This window comes from Pinus tabuliformis, chromosome 4_1 (assembly GCF_031772625.1).
Source record: "Pinus tabuliformis cultivar Carrire ecotype Pingquan chromosome 4_1, CPIR1, whole genome shotgun sequence".
Taxonomy (NCBI): domain Eukaryota; kingdom Viridiplantae; phylum Streptophyta; class Pinopsida; order Pinales; family Pinaceae; genus Pinus; species Pinus tabuliformis.
In genome coordinates, this window is record NC_142303.1 from 784,875,746 (window position 1) to 784,901,749 (window position 26,004).

A 26,004-nucleotide genomic window follows, 5' to 3' on the forward strand; every position below is an offset into this window, starting at 1 on the left:
GAGATTATATGCAGCAGATATAAAAAGATTTCAAAGCACAACCCAAACAGTTATAGGTAAAGAGTAAGACAACTAAGCTAGCAAAACAAAATTCAACATAACCCAACAAAAAACCACAAGGTGTGCATTTAAGGAATGCCCATCTTGGTAAAGCCAACTGAGATTATATGCAGATATAAAAAGATTTCAAAGCACAACCAAAACAGTTATAGGTAAAGAGTAAGACAACTAAGCTAGCAAAACAAAATTCAACATAACCCAACACAAAACCATAACTATTGAGTATTGAATGCATTTCCAATATAACACCTCCACCTCCAAGTAGTCGAATCAATTTTTTGCACAAACATAACTCTTCAGTTAGATTAAAATTCGCCCATGTAAAATGCCAAAAAAACACCAGGCAGAGCAGTCCAAACTTTTATAATATAACCCAGTCACTGCCCCCCCCTCCCTATGTCCTTCAGGGCTCATTTTCAGGGAGAGAGAGGGGAAGCCATCACTTGAGTGATCTAAGATGGCATTTTGCATTCTGAGAAAAGGAGCTTGCTTCATTCATTGGTCCCAGATACTCCTTCAAGCAGCTGCATCTGCTGCTTTCTGCTTCTTGGGCATTCTGTATCCACCCACAACACAAGCATGATCTCTTTCAAAAGGTTCTAATGTCACCTGCTCAAATGGCTTAAATTGCTCCTTTTGCAACTTCTTAACTTCCTGAGCAAACACTGCCTCCGCTGGCACAGTAGAGTCAATGCAATTTGCCTGCATTAAGGAGTGAAAATCAAAAAATGAGGAACAGAAACATGATTTCAATATTTACTTCAAAAGTACGAGAAAGAGTAGAATAAATGTACCTTGATAGATAATACAAAATGGCCACCATTTTTCAAAAAATAATGGCCATTTAATGCCACAATGCGTGCCTGTATCCCGCCAAACAAGGGTAAAGTCAAAAAAACATCGAACTAAAATCAACATTGAAATATAAGGGTCTAGCATTGCTGCTACGCATTCAGTAACAGAACCCAGCAATACAGTCTTTTTAAAGCTTGGAGAGATCAAATTAGTCTAAATATTTTGCAATTTTGACGAAAAATAGGGCACCTTCATATGAAAAGCCGTACATACAACGATTAATAGCGTAAACATGCATCTCAGGTACAACCTACTCTAGAGATAACCATTTCATTATAACATTGATACTTTTACCATGACAATCATATAGGAGTATAACTAAAGTATAGCTCTGCACCATGCCAGGGTAAATTTAGTCCTCACAAGGAAAGACAACCCAGCACAGCTAAAAAAAGAGAAAAAAATAAAATGGTATTATACAAGAGAAAGGCATAACTAAAACATCATGCCACACAAAAGTAAAGCTGAACAGCCATCATACTACAGACCATAACAGTTTCCCAACATACGTTACATTGTACAATGTAAGCAGTAAACAGGTAAAGCTGAACAGCCATCATACTACAGACCATAACAGTTTCCCAACATACGTTACATTGTACAATGTAAGCAGTAAACAGAATAGATTCAACCTACAAATAATCAGCTAATACCTCAAGCGTCAGAAACTCGTATTGCATCATCCATAATGTCCTGAAGGGGAATCCGAGTATATCTCATCCTTCGCTTGAATACTATTGCTATTAAAAACCAACCAAATAACCACATGACAAGTTTATCTAATCCACTGATAACCATTTTTCTATACACATGCTAGTAATGTTGCGAAGTTGAAGACCACAATCCATATCAGAATTATTAATCCACGTCTGAATATCGGTAAGGACAACTAAAAGCTACTACTGCACAACATACAAAATAATGCAAATCTCTTCTTAAAAGACAATTTCACGCCACTATAGAAGCAACAAGCTGAACTATTTTTTCCAAAATCACATATCTTGCCAAAATCATTGTATTCAGTACAAATCCAACATATCCGCTTTACCAAAACACAATCAGCTAATACATCAAGCGTCCAAAACTTGAATGCCACTTGAATGCCATCATCCATGATGTCCTGAAGGGGAATCCAAGTATATCTCATCCTTCGCTTACATATTGCTGCTTTTAAAAGCCATACATACAAAGAATAAAAAAATAACCATGCACAACAAATTCAATCCCAATCCTATATATCATAATTTTTGAAGCACCCGCTGATCATAATGCAACGCATAACATGGTAATGTGCATATAATAAACCAAAAAATTGGAGCGATAACTGAAGGCGGTCTAGCACTTTTATGAGAGTAGCACAGAAAAGCAAGCCGTACACATAGCATAATATTATAGAATATAACAGCATAACTGAAACCACACCCCACATAACATAACAGCTAAAACCCTCAAGCATCAAAAGCTCGAATGGCATCATCCATGAAGTCCTGAAGGGGAATCCGAGTATATAACATCATTTGCTTGAATAATACTTGAATAGGAGTAAAAACTTAAGTAAAATAAATAAAACTAAAAAAAACAAACAAAAAACAAAAAAACAAAAGATGAATTTGAAAGATTTTACCTGGTCTGGCTGGGCAACATCAGCAAAAATAACATCAACCATACCAACAAGCATCCTGTACCGAACGGGGTATCTGGCATCTTCAATAATAGGTATCACGTTTGTCCGTTTCTTTGCCATGTTGACTAAATCTCGACCACTTCTGTGCGACATTTCAACTGCATACACAATGCCAGTCTAGTGACCAGCAGAATAGAGTACATCAAACAAATAAAATCAGCACTCACAACATTTTCAGCCAAAACAATATAAAACAGTCACAAAACAGAAGCCTCGCAAACAATCAGAACATATACAAGTAATATTGACCAATCCTTACAAGCACATATACAAGAAAAAACTTCGATATATACACAACACATAATTGAACACCAAAAACCATTACAGCACTATCGATTGAAAGTGACAGTATAATCATCGCAATAAAAGCGACTATGGTATAAAACGGTATGTTCACATACAATTCAAATCGCCATAAACTGGTTGAGCACACACACCCAAAATGGCCCTCAAATTAATTTACCCCATTGGAACCAATGGACAACCCTATATCCAAAACTCCAGACATCACGTGCTTTAAAATTCACGCGCATCTAATCAAACATATCGTGCTTGAAAATTCACGCGCATCCAATCAAACATAGAGTTCTAAAATGATTTGCAATAATCTACTTCCAAGTCAACAATTCTAGTAAAGTGACAATATCACCTAAATATCGTTTCAAACAAGGGCATCTAAATGAGTATAAAGCAATAAAAAGAATTGCACCAAAAACTTACCGGACCAACAATGTCGGATACATGTGAAACAGTAGTACCAGATGCAGCACCCAGATACAGGACATGCGTTCCAGGTTTCTACAAAACGAAAGCACTTTCGATTACATGCAGTTACTATGTTTTCCAAGTACCGAGGTGATTAAACGGGCTTAAATCGACTTACAATCCAGATATTATCCACCCCTCCTAGAATAGCTGCAGCCAACTTTGATCGGAAAGGGTTCCACACTCTATACTCTGTCTTTGTACCATCCTCATTCTGAACAAAAATATGCATTGCATTACATGATTGATTAAACAAATCCAAAAAACGAGCTTTCATCTGCTACCACCTTCTCTGCTGTAATAATATCCTCTGAAAAAATATTTAAAAAATGCAAGAGTTTATTTATAAATTGATAACAGCAAACTGATAAAGTTTTATTATTTCTTTTCTTCATCCAAAGCAGGAAAAATCAAAACTCAGGGCTACCGGCCTAACATCCCTCATATTTATATTCTTAAGCAACTCAAAATAATTTTAGTGTATTGAAAATTTGAATATCTGGTCGAAAACAGAAAATGAAGACCCCACAGCACAAAATACCTGAACGCTGATCCTTTTCTCTCCGTAAACACTTTCTCCTGCGGCCATATTCTTCGTGACAAGGGCATCCTCCTTTGCCTTGGCGATGAAAACCCCTTCGTGTCTGTGCGGCTCAATCACGACCTTGGCTCCACCCTTCATCCCACCGCCTCTGCCACCACGGCCTCTGCCTCCTCTTCCACCACGGTCACCCCCTCGACCACCGAATCGGCCGCCTCCTCTGCCTCCACCACCACGATCACCCCCTCGACCACCAAAGCGGCCACCTCCTCTCCCTCCGCCATCGCGGCCCCCTCTGAATCCACCACGGCCACCCCCTAAAAACAAAAAACAAGAAAAAGGGAAAAAAATCACAAAATTATGCCTAAAAGGGCTGATACAGGACACAAAAAAAAAATGATCCGGCAAGATAACTTAAGAATTTTTACAAACTCGTCTGCAACAAAAACACAAAATTTAACAGTCTCTATATTCGAACAGTGTATTTGATATAATAAAAGATAAGGCGGACCAACCTCTTGGCGGCCTCATTGTGACAAACTTTCTGCTACTGCAAATTCAAGGACTCGTCGACTCCCTCGCTTTACTGCGAAAATATCTAAGCCCAGCTGCCCTTTAAGTGGTGTTTCTCTACTCGCAACCTTAAACCCTAAAAAAACCCTATACCGAATGTCAGATTCAAAACCCTAAACCAAACCCTAAAACACCCTATACTGAATGTCAGATTCAAAATCATAAACCAAACCATTCGCTGCTTTCAAGTTGAACCATTAAAAGTTAAAATGAACGTTTTTAGTATTGGATATATGTATAACATTGTAATTATATATATATGAAGTTACATTTTCAATTTTTAGTATGGGATATATATGCATGTGAAATTATATGTTATATATGAGAAAAAATATTATAATTTAGTTGTCACATTTCTAATATGTTTATGTACATTTTTTTTGTTTAAATAGTGGGGAAATTTATTATAACTAAGATAAGATACTAGTAAATGCACTCATACTTGCAAAAGAATTTTGATAGGAGAAGTGGGGGAATAAAGACGACAATACTCAAGGAAATATATGGATAACAAAATACACTATGAGGGATGCGGGATTTGGATGGAGATGAGTACAAAGATCGAGAGGAGATTGCGTGGTGTTAGCACTCCATATTTTTCCTAGGCTGAGGAGGAAAATTACAAAGGTAACCACAAACCACTTTCAAAGTTGGGATCTAGCCCTTCCAGCTTCAGAGAGGGCTCTCTCTGTATAATTTTTAATCTTAGTGTATAGATCTTAGGCTAGGTATGAAAGGACAAGATAGATTTTTTAAAGTTTTGGTTGTAAAATGGAAGAGAAGTTCATTGGTCATGGAGTCATAAAGTTTTCAATAATCAATTAAAATAAACAGAGAGAAACAAGGTGAGGTAGGCAAACTCCTGGATCTCATAGAGTTGTTGTGGTGTGGATGAGATGAATAGGAATTAGGATCAATTTAAATATAGAGTATACACAGATGAATTTAAAAAATAATAAAAAATTGTTGAACAAGCCAAAGCAGAGTGTGTCTGCTCTTAGCAGTGGGACAATACGAAGTTTTCTTCCTTCTGCAGCATACTCGTGGGGTTTTTTCTCACTTAGATGCGTTTTCAAGTTTTGTTTTGGGGAGGGAAAATCGATCTGGTGTTCTCCGGCATTTTTTCAAGAGAAAGACCGGTATTCAAGGTTGGGGCATGGGCTATGCTTTGTGGTTCTTGTGTTACGCTGCTCCCCTGTTCTCATCCAAACAGATGCGTGAGCAAGTTCCCCAGGTGGAGAAGACTTCCAGGTTATGGGTCATCCCCACCAAAAGCGATTCATGTCCAGAGAACAGGAGTCCCCTGTTACGCACAGGACCTGTGGATTTTTTTCTTGAATACAGGAGAAATAGCCTTGAGGATCCTGCCCCCCTTTTCGCATCTGTGATCCATACAGCTATTGTTTCAGGGGGAAAATCATCTAAGCCAGCCCTCAAGGACCCAGAACAAGATCGAATGCAAATTTTCATCAGAACTTTGTCAGGGAAATCTATCTGCAAGCAAATTTGGACAGGAACAGAGATAAAAAAACATAAAGGATGAAATTCAAGCAGATATAGGCATCCCATCATATCTGCTAAGCTTGATACATGCAGGTAAAATCCTGCAGGATAATCTCACAGTCCAGCACTATGGCATTGGTCGAGACTCAACTATTATTGTAAGCACAAGGCTGAGAGGAGGAAGCCCTGGCCCAGGCCCAAAAGGCATTGGCTCTTTTAAAGATGCTGTCAAAGGGAAGGGGGAAGTCAAAAACAAGCCAACAACAGCTCCAGATCTGCCTGGTCCCTACATTGTGGAGCAAAGACCACAGAACCCTGTTCTGCAAATCGACTTGCCTGAGGTAAAAAATTTTCATTCTGATCTTTCTTCAATGGCTGTCATATGCAGATTCAACGGGTTTTGGCCAAAAACAGATGCCTTAAGACAATGGATCTTCTCCACATGGACCACAAACTGTGACATCCATTTGTGCTCCAAAGGTTTTTTTATTGTAAAATTCGACTCGGAAAAGGAAAAAGATTTTGCCCTCCATGAGGGGCCATGGTTCTGGGGCAATGCTGGTCTCTTCATGACCCCCTGGTTCCCGGGTTTTGACCCTTCCACAATGGTGGTTTCCAAAATGCCGGTTTGGGTCAGGCTCCACAACCTTCCATTACATTTCTGGTTTCCTAATGTTTTTGCAGCAATAGGAAATGCCATAGGTACATTCATCAAGCAAGATGTGGAAAGAATCGAAAGATGCATTCATACCTTTGCCAGAATCTGTGTGGAGGTTGATCTTAGCCAAGGACTTCCGGATAACATAATTCTGATCCATAACAATTCTCAGTGGAAGCAGCCTCTTGATTATGAAAACACGGCCTTCAGATGTCGAGGCTGTCAACAAACAGGACATCTTCACAACAATTGTCCGCAAAACAAAAGAGAAAACAGAAGGAACAAGAAACAAGTTCATAAACCAAGAGGCTGGCAATGCACAGTGAATCCAGAAGAAGAAATAGAGGATGAGGGGGAGCTTAACTCCACACATGAACAACAGGATGATCCTTTTGGGGAAAATGATCCTAATGGGGAGAATGCCGCGGCTGCCACACCCACGGCAATCAATCAGGAACATTTGTCCACAGTTTCCGGTAAATTTACTGCACCAACAAACAAGAACTCAAAGATTCAGCAAAATCAGGCAGAGATGACCAGCGTGGATCCAAGCATGGGAGGCATCAAACGGCATCACCTCTCTGATACTTCAGACTCAGACAAAGAAACAGGTCCACAGAACACAGATTCACAGTTAGTCATTGCTTCGATCGAACCCACTCAAGGAGAGTGGCGCAAGGTTGAAAAGAAAAAGGGGAGAAAATCTTGATTTGCCCTTTCTTTCTCTCTCCCCTCTTTTCTCTTTTCTTATTCTTTGTGCACGTTAGTCTTCTAACGTTGCGTGGGGTGCGAAAGCACTCGTGCCCATGTGGCTGCTTACTCGGCAGTAAGGGAATGCTCCGCATTTTCCCTCACTGCAACTGAATGCTTTGCATCTGCTTGTAACTTTTTATCTATTTTATATATAAAAAGTTCGCTTTTTTCTCCAGAAAAAAAGCCAAAGCAGAGTATTGCAATTAAATTTGGCTCTTGATCTTCTTGTAAACAATTTAAGAAGGAAAACATTCATGTGAAACTTGAAAGGAAAACAGATTTAGAAAGAGGGAAACATCACCATTTGCTTGAAATAAGAATCCTGAACCCAAACTGCCTCAGTATCACTGAATTGATTACTTCAAAAAAATATTTCACTGCATAATCCAACCCTTACTAAGTCTTTTTACAAAACATTTATAGAGTTCTTATGGAACTAACTTCGGATCTAAAAAAGAAATCAATTACAAAATAATATCTATCAGAAGATGTAGATATTTCTAAAATAGAACTAAGAAATAGGAATTTGGACAAATTTGGTTGTTTTGTTGACACTTTTGAGGAAAGTTGTTGCTGATTGTAGCTACTTTTCTGCTCCTTTTGTTTGTCTATTCCCAAAACTGTAGGATTTATGTTTGTCTTTATTCAACTAGCTCCAACAACTTATCCCACCGCTCTTCACTAGGAATGGAGAAATTTATCATGCTCCAAAATTTCTCATCTACTTCTGTATATGTCTGAAAAGTTGGCTTATTGAGAAATAGATGGTGGACTTCATGTTGAATGTAGAGGTCGTGTTGTAGTCCTTCCAAGAAAGCCTCTCTAGTTATCGTCCCTCTGACCTTGGTGAATTTGGAAGCATCTGCAGCTATGTTGCATAACTGGTCTTGATAGTTCTCCAATGGAATCAATTTGCCATTAGAGGCTTTCAAAGCTGGAAGTCCCTTTTCCTGTAATACATTAAATTTTCTGTTAAATCTTTATACTTGTAACTCCAGTTTTTTGCACTTATTCTCCAATTGTATCATGAGGTTCTTCTTTATTAATACTCTTTTTACTTCCATCACTGTGTTTGTTTTGTCTTGAATATGGAGTTCTTCAAACTCTTCCTTAGTTTTAGAATTCAACATTTTAATAATTCTATTTGCTTATGTTGGCCTGTGCTCTATTTCAATCTTTGTTTGTTCAATTGTTGTTTTGGCATTGCGCACTAACTCCTCCTGCTCAAATATGATCTGAATGGATGAGCATAATTATGTGATATTTTTCGAATCATTGACTGGAGAATCCACAGTATGAGTATTTTTGTACCAACGTTTCAAATCCCAAATGGGATCCATCATCAGGGTTTGAGAATGATGATAAAAGAAGAGCAGAATGGATAGAATAAATACTTAAGAGGACAAAATTTTTAAGGAACAGCACATGGTCGGCTTGAATCTGAAATTATTTTAATTTTATTCTTATTTTTAATTTATTTTTATTTTTAATAAATTACCTTTATTTTATTGAAATTTTTATAAAAAAATTTAATTTTAATAATTAGGTTTATAACCTATAGATTAAAAAGGAAAATGAACTGATACTAAAAATTTTCGATAATAGATTGAACTAAAATATATTAATTTCTATATAAATTAATTTAATATATTAAATTAATTCATATTAATAATTATAAATAATAAATATTTATAATTTATCAATATATTAATTAATAGTTATATAGAAATTATTATATTAAAGTATTAAAAAAGTTAATTATTAGGTTAAAGGAGCTATTTTAATAAAATGAAGGGATCATAAATTAATTATTATAGAAATACTAGGGAATATATCAATTTCTACTAGGGAATATATCAATACTAGGGAATATATCATTAGGTTAAAGGAGCTATTTTAATAAAATGAAGGGATCATAAATTAATTATTAAAGAAATACTAGGGAATATATCAATTTCTATATATAAATTAAATTAATATATAAACCAAATTATATTAAGAATTATAAATAATTGATATTTATAATTAATTAATATATTAATTAATCGTTATGTAGAAATTAATATATTAAAGTATTTTTATGTTAATAATTCTAATTATGATATAGATAAAAAGTACTGACCAATAATAATAGGATAGGAGAGGGAGGGAAAACTTACCTGCTTGAAGGCTTACCTGGGGATGGGTTGACGCTTTTTGATTTCCCTGATCAGGGGAAGCCAGCTCCCGCTAATCTCCATACCACTGTCTCTGTTCAGATTACAAGGATGCTTAATAATTTCAAGTGCTTCTCTGATCTTTCGTCTCTGTTGCTGCTCTTCTCTTGCGATAATTGATGCGTTTTCCAGGCATATGTGGTGCTTAGTCTTCGAGGAGTGTTCTGCCAAGGCTGAGGTACGAGATCTTCCATTCCTGATGTCAGCGCCATGTTCCTTGAGTCTTGTCTGGAGGGAGCGACCTGTTTCGCCTATGTAGCTTTTTCCACAGGAACAGTCTATTTTATAGACTCCTTTAAGTTGCTGCTTGTCAATATCATCTTTAACAGACTTCAAACTTTGCTTGATAGTACCAGGAGCTGAGAATTGTGTTATAATGTTTTTCTTTCTTAGGATTTTAGCGATTTTGTCTGTAACCCCATGGATATAAGGTAGAAAAACCTTGCCACATTGAGGTTGGTCCTGATCCTTAGGTTTGGGAGATGACAACTTCCTTTCAGCTTTCTCCATGGCTTTTTTAATCTCATGATCTTTGTAGCCAATATTCTTAAAAGTTAAAACTAAATGCCTCTTTTCTTCGTTAATATGCTCTAAGTCAGAAATTCGAAGGGCTCTAATGGCAAGAGTATTCAGAACACCAAACTTTTGGGCTGGGTGATGGTGGGAATCCGCATGGAGGTAACTTTCTGTGTGGGTAGACTTCCTGAAAACCTTATGGCCCAAAGAGCCATCCTCTTTTCTGATGATTAGAATGTCCAAGAATGGGATGCTCATGTTTTCTTCAAGCTCCATTGTGAATTTTATTTCAGGAGAGATGGAATTTAGGTGAGTGAAAAACTTGTCAAGTTTTGCTTTACCATGTGTCCATTTTATATTGGTGTCATTGACAAAACGCTTCCACCAGGCTGGCTTTAAAGGATATGATTCCAGGGCCTTCTTCTCAAAATATTCCATGTATAGGTTGGCCACGATTGGCGAGAGGGGTGATCCCATTGCTACACCGGATGTCTGCTCATAAAATGATCCTTGGAAGGTGAACACCGTTGACCTTAAGCAAACTTCAGCCAGCTTTGCAGTCTCTGGATCAGTAACATCTTTTATAACCTGAATGGCCTCATCAAGAGGAATCTTCGTGAATAAGGAAACCACGTCAAAGCTTACAAGGATGTCATCACTTTCCATCCTTTCATTTTTAATAAGATTCACAAAGTCCTGGGAGTCTTTGATGAAGGAATCAGTATTTCCGACCAGGGGTTTTAGAATTTTAGCAACGTATTTAGCAAGCTCATAGGTTGGGGAGCCAATAGTATTAACTATCGGTCTAAGGGGGACCCCTTCCTTATGGATCTTGGGTAATCCATAGATTCTAGGGATGGTTTCACAAGAGGGGGTTAATCTCTTCTTTAATTTTTCGTCAAGGTTGGAATCTGAGATTATCTTTTTTACATCCTTCATGATTTTGGGCATGGGATTACTGCTCAGCTTCTTATAACTGCCACAACTTAGGTGATCATTCATTTTCTATACATAGTCTTCTTTATCCAAGATGACCGCTGCTCCACCTTTATCTGCTTTAAGAACTACTACCTTGACATTATTTCGCAAGGACTTGAAAGCTCTTTATTCTTCCTTACCCAAGTTGCTTTTGGGAGTTTTGGCTTTTCTCATGATGAGAGAAAACTCTTGCCTTAATGTTTCTTTGTCTTCCAGAGGGAGGTTGTTGATCCCATCTTCTATGCTACAAATCATCTTTTCAATGGGGAGGCTTTTAGGGGCCATTGCAAACCCCATACCTTTGCTGAGAACATTAATGGCTACCGGGTCTAATTCCTGGGAAGATAGGTTGACTACTTTTCTTTTTGATATGGACTCACATGAGTTTTCTGAAGACCTACTTTTTTCTTTTTGGAAACTCATGTCTAACTCTTGATTGCTAATGACTCCCGTGCTATCTTTGTAGTTCACTGAATCCTGATTGCTTCTGTTATCTGGAGTATTATTTTTGCATTTATCATCAACCCAAACCTGCATTCTATCCATAGTATCCAAGCCAACTGCGTTGTAATTGTTTTCCTTCTTCTGCGCCCTGACCAATGAGTTATCATTACCAGTGTAGTTGTTATTTTCTGGTTTGTGTAATTCTTCATTTATAATCACTTATGCGCACTCATTATCACCAACACTATCATAGTTCGAATTCTCCTGAATGCCATCTCGGTGGCTGATAACACCGATTTCCAATGAATCTGCGCAGTTTCTAATGGAGCTTGAATAATCTGCGCAGTTTCTACGGCTTTCAATGCTTGAAAAACCTGCGAAGTTTGACCTAATTGCGCAGTTTTTAAGGTTTTCAATGTTTGAACCACCTGCGCAGTATCTCCCGCTTATCTCTTGTGAGTATGGAATAATACATGCGTAATTTCCAGGGTTTACGTCTTTTAAACTACCACCGCACTTATTATTGCTTTTTTCGTTGCTGGTTTTGTCAACAATTGGGGATTTTACAACACTGTTTTCCATCGTCAATGGATCTGCACCGAGTGACATGTCAAGATTTATACTGCTTGCGTATTCTTTAAGATTTTCAATGTTAGAACCACCTGCGCAGTATCTCCCGCTTATCTCTTGTGAGGATGGAATAATACATGCGTAATTTCCAGGGTTTACGTCTTTTAAACTACCACCGCACTTATTACTGCTTTTTTCGTTGCTGGTTTTGTCAACAATTGGGGATTTTACAACACTGTTTTCCATCGTCAATGGATCTGCACCGAGTGACATGTCAAGATTTATACTGCTTGCGTATTCTTTAGTGTTTAACTTGTTGGGCTTATTCTTATGTGATATTTGCATTTATATATGCCATATAGTCCTTTTGGCCTTTACCAACATCTAAGCTGTTAGAGACTGATTCTCATACTTTTGAATTTGTTGTGTCAATTTGAAATTCTTTTGCACCTCTACTAGGTATGCATTATCTACTTTTATCTTGTTTTCCTCCATCTTTGTGAGTGTTACCACTAACTTTTCATTTTCCTTATTTGTTAATGATAATTCTCCCAAAGCTTGGACTAGCTTCTTAGAAGAATCTAAAGTTGATGCTTGTGTTGTTTGTTGTACTTCCTATTGTGTTGATGTACCTGTTGCTTCCAATTGTTCCTTTTCCTTCAACAATGCTTCCATGTCCTTTTCCATCTTCTGGATTTGAACATTCTGTTCAACTATTATTTTGAACAACTTTTCTTTTTCCATTTCCAAATTGGTTACTTCTTTGGCCTGAGGGTGCTCTATGGTTGGAAGCTTAAGTTGTTTCCCGAGGGCTTGAATATCTGCATTTTTATTTTTAATTATCTCCTCGGCTGCCTTGACATTACTAGGATCATATCCTAGTTTGATTATTAAATCTTCTAAAGCTTTAGTTCTAGTGTCTTTGGCCAGAGAAGACATTCGTTCTATCTTCAATTGTGAATGCATATTATTCAGAGAGGCTTGTAACTTTGAGGCAGCCATGGTTGAACTGGTCAATGTTGAATAAATCATCTCACCTGCTTGCTTATGCAAATCAATTTGATCGATTACATGAACCTTTTTGGTATCAATAGAAAATATTGAAGCTTTGTAGTCTTTTGCACTTCTAGGGACTGGAATTGTAGGTTCCAAAAAGGCCATTTGGAACTGCCCCTTTTTTGTGTCAAATGTAGACAACAACCTGTGTTGAGTAGTAGCAATTTTCTTCCAAAATTCTGAATATGTTGAAGCCTTCAATGCTTCATTCTTCTTCTTGATCTCCCTGTATCTGGAAAAAATGTTTTGTTCTGCTGGAATCTGAGATGTAGAAGAGATAGGTGACTTAGTTTTCTCCTCAACGTATGAGAATGAAGTGGTGGGAATACTTGTCAAAACCATTGTGCTTTGCTCCTGCGAATCCTTTTCTTTTGAGGATTCTTCTTGGATATTTCTTATTTGAGCATCATCTTTAGTGTCAATCCTACTATTAATCTTTAGCTCCTTCTTTCTCCTCTTGAAAACGCAAAAATCTGCAGCCTAAGCTTCTAAATCTGTAGGGGACATACTTTCCCTCATCCTCTTGATTTCTTTTTCCTTTGGAATAGGAGTTTATAGAGATGATTGACTGACAATTTGTTCTTCAGCCTCCTGTAGAGTGTTCTCTGTCCACTACTCCTGATTGGCATACTTCTCTATCTCCAGTCTAGGTGTATGTGCATATGGAGTGGTCTTCTGCTCAACTCTCAGCTTTGAAATTATCCCGAATGGATCATAAGACCATGTGAAGTTGAGCTTAAACTTCATTTATTTCAGTAATTCATCCACTTCCTTGGTTGTTGTTCTGGTATTCACAATGTATGGCCCAACATGTGATTTCAATTTGAATTGTGTTTTCTTTTTACTTGATACAAAATGTAGATCATCCATGTTTAACATCTGTCTAATATATTCTAAAGCAAAAATCCTTGCTAGTACAAATACTGGCAATCTATAGGGAGGAAACTCACACCCATAGATTCGAATCTCAGTATAGTTTTGGTAGAGATATCAGTCTCCCACTTTAGCTTGTTTTGTAAGATGCAAAACCTTCTTGATCTCTGGTGAAATCCTTGGTATAATATCGTTGCTAAGAAGACACAAGGATGTATGTAAAAATTGATCCACAAAATCGTTGAATGAATAATCTTCTGAATTCCTTCTGACTAAAGAAGTCCAGTGAATGACTAATAGTGGGATTCCCTGATCATCCATATTCTGTAACTAGAACTTGAACTTGTTTGCTTGATATAATAGCATCAAATATACTAAGATTGGTTGGTGTTTGAATGCACCTTCAACCTTGAATTTCAAAAACTGCTCATGTATAACTTCTTATAAGCACTGACTGTAATTAAAAATGAGTGATGGTTTCTAACCAACTGAAAAAACTAATAAAAACCCTAACACTACCTCATCTACCCATTGGTCTGTGTGATAACCTAATAGGCAAGTAACCATGGAAATGACTTGTCTTGACATCTCAGGGAAAATAGAAGTAGAGTATGGGGGATTTGTTCTAGGCAATTCAGAATTTTCAAGCAGAAAACATTCAAAAATATGGGCTCACTGGGGGAAGGTAAGCTTTTTTTACGTACATCAGTAGAAAATGGATGTAAATAGGTTTGAGTATTAATCTGGAGGGCTTGACAAATGGCTTATGGGGTAATTGAGAATAGGATCTCATTGTTCTAAGAAATTACTTCTTTCTGGCTGGGGAGGTACCTTAGGTGACACCATGTAGTGAATTATGGGAAAATATGAGTCTGGGGAAAGATAAACCGAGGCAAGAGTGATTCCCATATATTTAAATCATCATTATGGTCTAAATACTTCTGTTTTGCCCAATTATGAAGCTCATATAGATCAAACTCACATTGAGTTTATGCTATCTTGTACTAGGTATCAATCAAAGGAGACCTATCTAAATGAGGGACATGAGGTAACATAGGATTCTCATAAGTCATTTTTCCCTTTCCTTTGTACGAATACATTTTTTAATTTCAAAGGCAAATTCGAAAAACAATATTGCCAAATCGTAATTTGATCAGTTGCTGAAAGGGAAAACTTTGCAGAGGGCGTTGGTGAACTTAGAAATATTCAATATGAACCTGAGTGGATGAAATAACTAGAAAAAGGGGATAATGCAGGCTGATATGAGATTTGTATAACAAGAATTAAGGGTGATTAATGGGATTGTTACCGTTTTGGAGTGTGGCATTTATGAATTTTATACATTGTTGGGAGAAAATTTAATGGCTAATGACTATATGACTGTTGGTGGGAGATTTGAGAGCTAACAATTATATCATGTGGGCGGAGCTACGGATGATGAGTGGCGAAGATGTAGCGGGAGCAAACGAGCGAAAGGAGCATCGAATGGTGGTTTTCCAGGTGGGTTAGGAGTGGTAGGCGGTAAAGGGAGGGGACCCCTCGAAATAGATATTGGGTCGACACATTACCTTAGGTGGTTTATTATAAACAACATTTTGGAAACACGCCCCCCGGTTAAGTCCCCCAGTGGGGGGTATGAACATCGTCCCCCTATTGTTGATCTTAGCAGGGATGATCTCAGCCCTTCAAAAGTGAAAACGTTTTATGGAAAGCAACAAAAAACATCAAGTCACCTTTATTCCAAGCTTTAAAACAAAATTTAATATACTTTAACTATTGGTGGCACTTCCCGGATGCGGGTGTTACGTTGCCAGCTCAGGGAGAGCCACTTGCCCAGCACGGGAGGCCACGTGAAGGCTGGAGGTCTTTAATGCCTCTCGCCACCAACACCTTCAGCCGGGCAATGCAGATTAATGGCCTTAATGAAGGCGCTGAGAATGATGGAGAGGTCGCAGATCGCATTCAATGCGGGAGAACTCCAAAGGAATGTTGATGGCTTTAAGAAATTGGGAATGTGGGCAGGCGGAGCTCAGTTCGACGAGGTATTTGCCCAGAGCTCTGAGCAAAGCGGTGACATTGTTGATTTGGGTGAGGCTGGCACCTTGCTGGTTATTCCCGGTTCTTGCCTGTGTGCAATTGAGTTCTGTCCTGAGCCAAATTGGAGGGGAGAATTGCTGGAGGAGGAGTGCGGAGATAGCAGGCCCTCATCCGCTTCGGAGAAAGTCAAGGAAGTCGAGGGCAGCATGGTGCGAGAGAGGATGCCGTGCAGAAGAGGAAGGAGCTCAGGGCGTGGTAACTCCTCCCGCTCACCCGCAGCGGACACTCACCACCACTGCTGTTGTTGTTACTGTCATCGAAGAGTGGGAGCTTCCCCTGTTCAAGCAAGTCAGTTTATGGAGGCTGGGGGATCCAACGATGGTGCGCCGAGACTCCCTGCGTTCGGCTCAGTTATTTTTACTTTGGGTGGCTCCAGGGACAATCCTGACATTAACGCCCACATTTCAGTACTATTTACCAGGATCCCTGAGGAGAATGAGGGCGGACTGCAGCAGCCCCTTGCTGAGGAAAATCTCGCGGTTGATAGAGGGAAGCGTCCAATGGGGGAGGCATCAAGTTCGGGGGGCAATTCACTGTAGGGGCCTCAGCAAGTACATGGCCGAGCTCGCGAACCAGAATTACCAGCCTCTATGGCAATGTGGGATGGATACCCAGAGGGACAAGGCTGGGCTAGAATTCTGGAAGCAGAACCAGAGGAATAATCCCCAGCGGCACTCCCTCGCTTTTTTCGGTCGGGTATGGGATCGTGGTCGGTTTCGTGTTCCCTCCTCTTGTCTTATGTCTTATGTCGTCTGTCTCATGTCTTATGTTGAAACTTGTCTCCTTCTCTGTTTTGGGTCATGTTCAAAGACAATGTAGTTTCTCTGTTTTGGGTCATACGCGCAGCTTATATAGAGTTCTGGGTTACATGTCATTTGAAGGATGCCCCTGCGTGGGCTTTTTTAGTACTATATGGGATCATTACTGTAACTGGTGCACTGGTCAAGACTGGAATTATAACCATGTGCAAGAGAATTTTGAGTCAGTTAAAGCCGCCCATGGAGCCACAGTTGGACATGGGCAGCCAGTCCTCTTGAATGTAAGTTTTATCTGTACATATTAATATAATAGTAGATAGTGTTGCTGAGAAAAAAAAAAACTATTGGTGGCACTTGAACTAGCGCGCCCCTTTAGGGATTTATTATTTATTTATTTTTCTTTTCCCATTTAATCTTTATTTTTTTCTCTTTTCTATTTTTCTTTTCAAAGACTAAACAATCTTAAAATGAAAAATAATTTACAATATCCGTGTGGGATAAATGGCTAGATAATCGTACCTTGATTACTATATTTATAGGACCCTAACACGTGGGCTTTGGAATTTATCAACCACATGTCAGGGTTCAATCATTCCACATGTTGTATTCTAATTTGAGGGAGACAAACAAAAATGAGGCTTTGGGATTGGGTGGGGTGAACAGTATATGCCCATGCCAAGCCCGAAGAGAAGCACCTATCAGCGTAATTACAACATTAATATAGTATGATATTGCTAGCAACCACAAAAGATAATATTAAATGTTGTCAAATTCATAAGGGAAATGTGTTTATGAAGAAAGATGCATGAGGCATTATTCGGTGAGCTACTGCTTCAGAAAATGTTTCTAACAAATGTTTTCCTTCAGGCAGACTGGAAATCAGATAGGGATAATGAAAGTGACTTGTTTCTTAAGAAAACATCACTGGCAGGTATTTTATTTGGTTGAGATGGGTAAAAGTAGCATTTCCAACATTTGAAGCTAACGTAATAATATCACTTATAACAACAATAAAATAATATGAATAAATGTGAGTTTGCAAGACAGTCCGTGTAATATTTGGGATTTTTGGCTTTCAAAAGAACTTGTATTCATCAAGAACATCATGAATTGTTTAAGCCTATAGAATTTGCTTGAATTGGGAAGATTTATGGATTAGTTTTTGTTGCTTACATGAAGGTTTGTGCTTGACATAAAGACACTTGGTTTGAGGAGCACTCATAGAAGTGTGATATTTCTCATAGAGAGACTCCCTTTTGAAAAGAACTTAGGTTATGTGGCAAAAAAAACTTAAAATGAGACTTGGGGCTCTTTGCTTGAAGAGCTCATGTGAAACAAGCTCATTGAAAAATCAAGGGTAGACTTGGTGGTGTTGATGGTACCTTCTTATGGAGTCTTTGGTGTCACTTAATAACTTGGTGGAAAGTCATGCTATTCCTTTGTATTGTTGGATAGGGCTTGATATTTTGATAATTGATACCCTAACTGGGATTTGGAAAGCATTGGAGAGTCATAGCTTGTGATGTGCATGAAGGACTATATTGCACAAAATCATGATAAATTGTTAATACACTCTTGTAGCTTCATTCTTATGTATATATGAAGTATGATTTGATGTTAAAACTTTGTGCACTTGGAAATTTGATTTTAAGTGTAAATTCTCATGGTGAATGAATAGCTTCTAGCACTATTTGTTAGATTGATTTATCATGGACAACTAACTGATAAATAATTTGTAATTAAGTAATTTTCATATCTATTACATGTTGAGATTTGTGCCCTATAGTTTGGAAACATAATTCCTCACAATGCAATTGTTCAATGTTTATTTTCTTGATGCACATTGGAATAAATATTGTTGCAATTTATACATGTTCATGGAAAATAGACCTAAAAACCTCAAGGTTGAAGCAAAATTTTTGAGTTTATGTTAAGAAACAAGTTTGCATAATTCCCGCAACTATAAAAACATTTTAAGATTCCTAAGCATTTTGAATTAAACTTGAACATAATTTTAAAAGAAGTTGAAGAAGACAGAAGTGAGTTTATCAAACAAAACAAGGTGGTAGCATCATTTCATATAATCCAACATAAACAATTATAAAAATGCAAACCTAAACTAAAAACACCATTATCCAAATTCACTAGAATAAAAGAAATGGTGGGTAGATCATTGAGGATCCTTAAAGGTAATGAAAGTAATTTGAAAATGCTCAACGTTATTTCCATAAAATGAAATTGGTGCCCAATCTCAATAAATCATCAATAATGGGCAGACTCCATTTAAAACTCTAATTATCCCACAACCTGTTTGACAATTATTTAAAGCATAGTAACAAGATTCGACAATAAAGACATTATTGTAAAAATTCAATGGAAGTACAATTCACTGAATTCTCTGTACATTATGGATACGAAATGCTCAACTTACTATGATTTTTTGTGATAATAGACCACTTGTAAGTAATATCATGGACTCATAAACCCAAATAACAAACTGCCCAAAATCCCCAAAACTCTTGAATACATCTATAAATATACCAATGACAATTTCACAAAGTGAACTATTTTTCTGATTTACAAAGCATTTTTAAAGCTGAAATATTTTTAAAATTTGAGCACAAAATGTAAAACATCTTATTTATGAGATGTATATTTCATTATTGGCATTGTATGGGATTTCTTTGTCATGCAATTTTTACATGTCAAATCACATTCAAATTTAAATTCATATAGAAACGTTGCTACTATGATTTTAAGTATCTATCAAGGCATTTAAAACTTCCTATGCATCTTGTATTGTAATTGCACATAAAATTTTAGAATGCAGTCAAAGATGACCAAGTGTGATTATCAAACAACATAATGGAATCATTTGTTATAGTTCAAGACACACAACTACAAAAATGCAAACCCAACTAAAAAACACTGGATATCCAAATTCATAAGAATAGAATGGTGGTAAGCAAATCCAGGACTAATGCCTTAGGATCTAGGATCCTTGGTAAATAAAGGGCACTAGAGAATGCTCAGTCTCACATGTAGAAGACAAAAGAACACAAAAACAAAAGAACAAAGAAATTTTCAGGACTAATTATAATTAATTTATGCATAAATACAAAATTACCATATCCAAACATAACCAAGTATATTGTATGATAATTGATATGATGATTATCACCATCATCATATCATTGTTCATTCATTAAGATTTGAAATTTCCACGGATCATGGAAATTTTATGATTCATGAACCAAATGATCAAAGGTTTTCAAACAGTAAACCCTCTAATATCAAGATTCAAAAAGTCAAATCTGAAATCAAATGATACGTCGACTCTGTGGTTCCCATGTGTGAAAACTCCATTGGTTTATAGGGGATTTTGGCAGTTTTGGGTGGGTTCACCTGGGTCTGGGTCAAGCCAACCTGTGTAGGGTGGTGAATGGGGTACTCATAGAAGTCTCGTGACTATGAAAAAAAATTGGGTCTGGGTTGGTGAGTCGAGTACCCATAAAGTCCTCTGAGTATGAAAAAACAAGCAGGCACACCCAAAGATTATTGGTAGTACCTCGCCAACTTCCAACAACAAGTATAAAAATTCACTTATCATTTGCTCAGAAAAATATGGCCTTATGCCATAAAACCAACCTTAATTCTAACCATACCTTGCATGTAGTGGACAACTTCTAACTAATTTGTACCAAAAAAACGACTTATATCACAATCATTTTGGTCATGCTCACCTTGGACAACAAGAAGACATACGTAGACAATTCTTCTTAGAACTCAACTTCTATTTAGGCTTCTTGCGATTCCAAGCAAATTTACATCAAAAAGAGAAGTTCACACTTGTTTATCAAAATTGCAAAATCAAGAATAAGAAAATTTCCTTAAAGACAAGGTTGTAAAGGTTCTTTCAAAGAACACTATACACAAGGAGGATGAAATATAGGGCACCTTCACATGTGCCCCATATACCTTATAGCCATTGTCCAAGAACAAATGCTTCAACTGGAAAAACCTCTTTTGATTATACCCAACTGATACATGAAGAAACGAAAAAAAGTTATCACTATTCAGATCATGCACTTATAGACATCCAAGATCTGTTGTCACTGGGTACTTAACAACCAAGAAAAGAAAAATGTTATCACTATTTAGAGTCTCGATGATGCACTTCTAGACATCCAAGATCTGTTGTCATTGGGTACTTAGCAATTAAATTGTAAATGACATAATGAATTTAATACTATTTTCAAGAGGACATATGGAACATTTCATAAACAACTCATTTTATAAGTTTCTCCTCATTGACCATTCAATGTTCATTCTCATCTAATACTTAGAAACCAATATATGAAGGGCACCATCACAAATATGTTTAGACTTTATGTTGTGTGTGCTCTTGTGGCCATCCAATGCGCACATTTATTAGGTACATTAAACACAACTCCTAAAAGATACTATCATGCAATTTTGTCCCTATAAAGACATATTTTTAAGCTTAGATAATCAAAATTCCAAAACTCCAAAAATTGACATGTTATAAAAAATATTTGTATTGTCGTCATCCTCATTAGGCCACTAAACCTAGTCACTACCAATGAAAACAAATAAATAAAATAGTTATGATATAGTTCTGTAATCCTCCCTGCTAAAACACTAACCTTCCCATAAAACGAATGTCTATTTCGATCATATCAGGGGGCACTTAATAAATAACTGAACTAGGTCATATGCGAGTTAATTCACAACAAACAAACTTAAGCTTGAACTTATTTTATTCAACTATGAAAGACAACTTTTAACAAACGATTTCCAAAAAGAAGAATGTATTGTTCCCTTCAGGCAATGGCAAACATAACAACAAGTGTCTGAATAACTTTCCATTATGCTATTGCACCTTCTAATTAACCATAACAGTTATTCCATTTTCTAGATTTATGTTATTAACATGATGGGTGAAAATTGTGGAAGATAATGCCCATCACCAATTTTTAAAAAGAACCTGAATAGTAAATTCAATTGAACAATATAAAGTACTTGAAATCAATTAAAATGGAAGTAAAATTTCCGATCGACATGAGATCTACAATAGATGACAATTTATAAAACTTCAACTGATAGAAAAATACTAATTAATACAAGAGAGGTAGTAGATACATAAATTTACATCTTAAGTGACTAATTAGACCTTAAGAAGGTGGTAGTTTAGTTGGTTTGTTGGACCCCTTGGCTGACTGATTAATGGGAGAAAAGGAATCATCATCATATCATGGAAAGTTGGAATTCGTAGTTGAGTTTCCTGCTGAACTAAATGGCACAATTGAAGGCTCGTATGCATTTGGACGTTCAAGATCGTGAAATTGTTCAAAATCATGGGATAGATGACTAGTTGCAGTTCAACTTTGTATATTCTTTTGCCCTTCAACTAACTAAACATTTTCTTTAGTTTTCATATTAACATCCTCAGTAGCCTTTGCATCCTTGTTGAAGGCACTGGTCACCCATGCTACAAAATTAAACACATACTTGTTCTTCATAAGGGAAAAACATGTGTTATTGACCTTCTGTTCAGCTACAACAAGTGTTGATTTTTGTTTTCTCTGATACTTGAAATTTTTGATCCACTGATCTTACTTTCTCATTTACAGCACATGTGCCAACAGTAATCTTTTCAGTGAAACCGATTTTCTTGTCAAAAGATGTCACCTTAGTAGTAACATTTTCCGTGAAGCCATGCTTCTCATCAAATTCCTTGGCTTTGTTCATAACATCCTTTCCTAGAATAAACCCTTTTGCAAGCATGCCTTTCACAACATCCTGAGCCTTATTTATAGCAGTACCACCTCCTTTCACCATAGTACTTTCATTGGGCTACCATCACTCTTCAAAAATGTGAAAATAAACTTTGTACTATCTAAAAAACAAAATTTGGCAAGAAAACACATACAAAAGAACATTAAGACTCACATTTTTCAACCACATAGTTCAAATTTATTCAACTTATAAAATTGTGTTCGAAGTACAAATTTGATTTATGCCAATCCTTAACGTAATTTATGAAAAATATAGATTTTATGGACGGGAAGGCGTGAACAGATTAAATGAGAAACTAACTTAATGCTGATACGGATAGCTCTTATCCAACCATAACCGTTTATCTATGCTACAGGTGGCTTAGGCTTTGAAAAACGAAATAACATATAGTTCAACTAGGCCAAAACCGAGTAAGCCCTTGTTGTTCGACTGATTAGATGTTGGCATATTCAAGATCACCATAATCATGTTGGTATACCAATGTTTGGATTGAGCAGCTTCGGGCCCATTCCCGAAAATGGGCGTGATGGAAAATTTGTAATGGAGAAAGACGGGGGAATTTGATATGACCCCAGGTAACTATTTTTTTGACAAATTGAATAACTCAGACTCAACATGTGATTCGTTGTGGAGGTAGTGGGTATGTTGTTCCCACCATTGTTATTGTCATTATATTTAAATGCCATATGTTGCCCTACTCCGACTCTAGCCATTGGATTGATCTGTGATGTAGCTTCTCCTGTAAATGCAACTTTCTGGCGAACAAAATTAGGATGGAAACTTCTCCGTTTTAAATCAGATAAGAAAATTGTATGACCAATAGGGTTCCCCAGATATGGAAAGAGAGGAGGTTGGAATATTTTGTAGCATTGATAGAAAAATGGATGATGCAGTGCTTCCATCGCTCTAGGTCTTCTCTTTAGATCCCTCCACAAAAAGTTGTTAATGATATCAATGGTCCTTGGATCCAAACTCTCCTCAGGAAAGTGCAATAGGAACTATAGGCGCAGTTCCTCAAAACACAAATTCAACAAATTATCCTTAATGTGCTTGTGTAGTGCCAAACCCACTTGCAAAATAGCCTTATGCGCACTCTCATACAACAAAACGTCCCAGGTCCTAACACTTAACAAAAACAATTTTCAATAGGAAATATACCCTTCTAGAGCATAACTTATAAATTCAATTTTTTTTCTAGAAATTCAAGGTAAATAATGGCCAAGGTTGGTAAAGCATCCAACCCGAAAATGATGCTTGTTCCTTGGATTCTAATGTCCTTGGATCGCTTTTCCTCTATAGGAAACTCTGATGCTCCAAAGCCCAAAATTGCCAAGAATATTTAAGAGATCAAGCAAGCCATGAAAATTACCAAACTAAGAGAGTCAATCCCCTTTCATTCATCTAAAAATGCTACAGTGTGAATATAAAACTTTTGGGAGGCTTAGGTTTTCACAAAAACCTCAGCAACACATAGGGCACCATATGAGCTCGTTTTCATTACATTGCTGACACCTAATGAAAAGATTTTGACCTTCCTCTTATATAAAAATCTTGGCCTCCCTTTTGCTTCTCTTGAAGCCACAAAACTAATGGATGGTGTTTGTAACTTTCACCCATAAGTTCACTATTCCTTTTTTAAATTCAACATTACATGGCATAATTGAGTGCATTGTTTTCCAAGCTGAGAGCCAGTCAAAACCAGTTAGATTTAGCTTCTTGTGTGAGTTCCAAGAAACATGTATAGCCCATCTTAGAATTCTCCTTGGCAACCAATGTTCCATTCCTAGCCCTGCTATATTGAATTTTAATTTGGAAGGAAGTCTTGTTGGTAACAAATGTTCCATTCCTAGTCCTGTTGTATTGAATTTTACTTTGGGAGGGAAAGAACCAACCAAATCAATTATAAAATACTTTGATTGTTGTGCCCATTCTCTCTAAATATAATGCTCGAACCAACATTAATCGAGCCACACCATAATGTCTCTCTTCCCTGAAATTGTAGGCAACGCCACATTATTAATCCCAAGCACTCAGAACGCGCCCACTTCTTCTTCCCTGCAGCAGCACCACCATCTGATCTCGTTGTTAGCCTTCAACACAATCATGGCCTTGTTGTGGATAGTCCTCGCAGGTTTCATACTTTGCGTCTTTTTCATGTGCAAGAGACACAGAAAGGAATCCATGACCTTGATCATCGTGGAATAGAACGACTTCCACAGATGGGCGACGACCTGAACATTCTTAGAAGTTGAGAGCTCAACTGACGGTTTTAGCAACATGAGGCTTCTAGGCAAAGGCCATCATGGGAGTATGTACAAGTCCATATTCCCAGACGGGAATGTCCTGGCGGTAAATAGAATCAAAGCCTCACAAGTTCTCTACAAGGTCGGGAGTAGCTACACCTTCAGTTTCTCAGCAAAGATCCAAGCTCTGTCCTATGCACATCATCTGTCATTCCCATTGTGGGCTACTGCGAGGCCCCAGCCAAAATAATATTGATAACCCAATTCATGTCCAACAGATCTCTGCAATATCATCTTCATGAAGGGGGAATTATCTTCGACTGGTCACATCGCCTGAGAATTGCTTCAGATTCAGCCCAGGGCATAGAGTATTTGCACGAGGGCACTGCCCCTTACATAATTCATGGAGACATCAAGCCTTCCAATATACTTTTGGACCAGACATGGTCTGCTAGGTTTTCAGATTTCAACCTATCCTTCTTTCCCAGCCGAATGAAATGTTTGGCACCGTTGGGTACCTGGATCCTAAATATTTCACCAAGAAGAGCTTGACCAAGGCTAGCGATATCTACAACTTTGGGGTTGTTTTATTATAAATCCTGAGTGGGAGGACATGCTTTGGCAGAGATTCTAGCAAGCCCCAGACCTCCAAAAAGTATTGGACAATCATTCCAAGGTATTTGAGACTCCCAAAGGTCTCCTAGCTATTTGTGATCATGATCATGCTATTCATTTGATTCCAGGAAGTATTCCTCCAAACATCAGGCCTTACAGATATCCTTATGCCCAAAAGAGTGAAATTGAACGTATGGTTGCATAAATGTTAGAGGTCGGTATAATTCAACCTAGTCAAAGTTCTTTCTTTGCTCCAGTAGTATTGGTGCATAAGAAGGATGGATCATGGCGCATGTGTCTTGATTATAGGGAGCTCAACAAGCTCACTATTAAAGATGCATTTTTCATTCCTTTCATTAATGAATTGTTGGATAAATTACATGGAGCAAATTACTTCACCAAGTTGGATATTCATTAAGGATATCA

The 26,004-nt window shown here is 37.3% G+C and overlaps 1 protein-coding gene, 3 non-coding genes and 1 pseudogene across 4 annotated transcripts; all 5 read right to left on the bottom strand.

The window, feature by feature from the left end:
* Positions 1 to 254: 254 nt before the first annotated feature.
* Positions 255 to 4,571, bottom strand: LOC149178521 (rRNA 2'-O-methyltransferase fibrillarin 2-like). The gene is made up of 7 exons (XM_089420372.1): positions 4,421 to 4,571; positions 3,906 to 4,222; positions 3,483 to 3,578; positions 3,320 to 3,397; positions 2,540 to 2,716; positions 855 to 923; positions 255 to 762 (listed from the first exon to the last, which is right to left on the bottom strand). Exons 1-7 carry the CDS (start codon positions 4,434 to 4,436, stop codon positions 577 to 579), a joined length of 939 nt encoding a protein of 312 aa, XP_089276498.1. The 5' UTR covers positions 4,437 to 4,571; the 3' UTR covers positions 255 to 576.
* LOC149178522 (small nucleolar RNA snoR60) lies at positions 1,573 to 1,644 on the bottom strand. Its single transcript, XR_016258962.1, has one exon. It is a non-coding gene; the product is annotated as a small nucleolar RNA snoR60 (small nucleolar RNA).
* On the bottom strand, positions 1,989 to 2,071 carry LOC149178523 (small nucleolar RNA snoR60). Its single transcript, XR_016258966.1, has one exon. It is a non-coding gene; the product is annotated as a small nucleolar RNA snoR60 (small nucleolar RNA).
* LOC149178524 (small nucleolar RNA snoR60) lies at positions 2,367 to 2,438 on the bottom strand. The gene has a single exon (XR_016258964.1). It is a non-coding gene; the product is annotated as a small nucleolar RNA snoR60 (small nucleolar RNA).
* A 17,467-nt stretch (positions 4,572 to 22,038) lies between the features above and the next one.
* LOC149178525 (binding partner of ACD11 1 pseudogene) lies at positions 22,039 to 22,762 on the bottom strand (annotated as a pseudogene).
* Positions 22,763 to 26,004: the final 3,242 nt, after the last annotated feature.

Coding starts and splice junctions, on each gene's coding strand:
- LOC149178521 (XM_089420372.1), bottom strand. Junction 924..2,539: donor ATGTTGCCCAGCCAGACCAG/GTAAAATCTTTC, acceptor GGCGGGATACAG/GCACGCATTGTGGCATTAAA. Junction 763..854: donor ATTTTGTATTATCTATCAAG/GTACATTTATTC, acceptor TCCTTAATGCAG/GCAAATTGCATTGACTCTAC.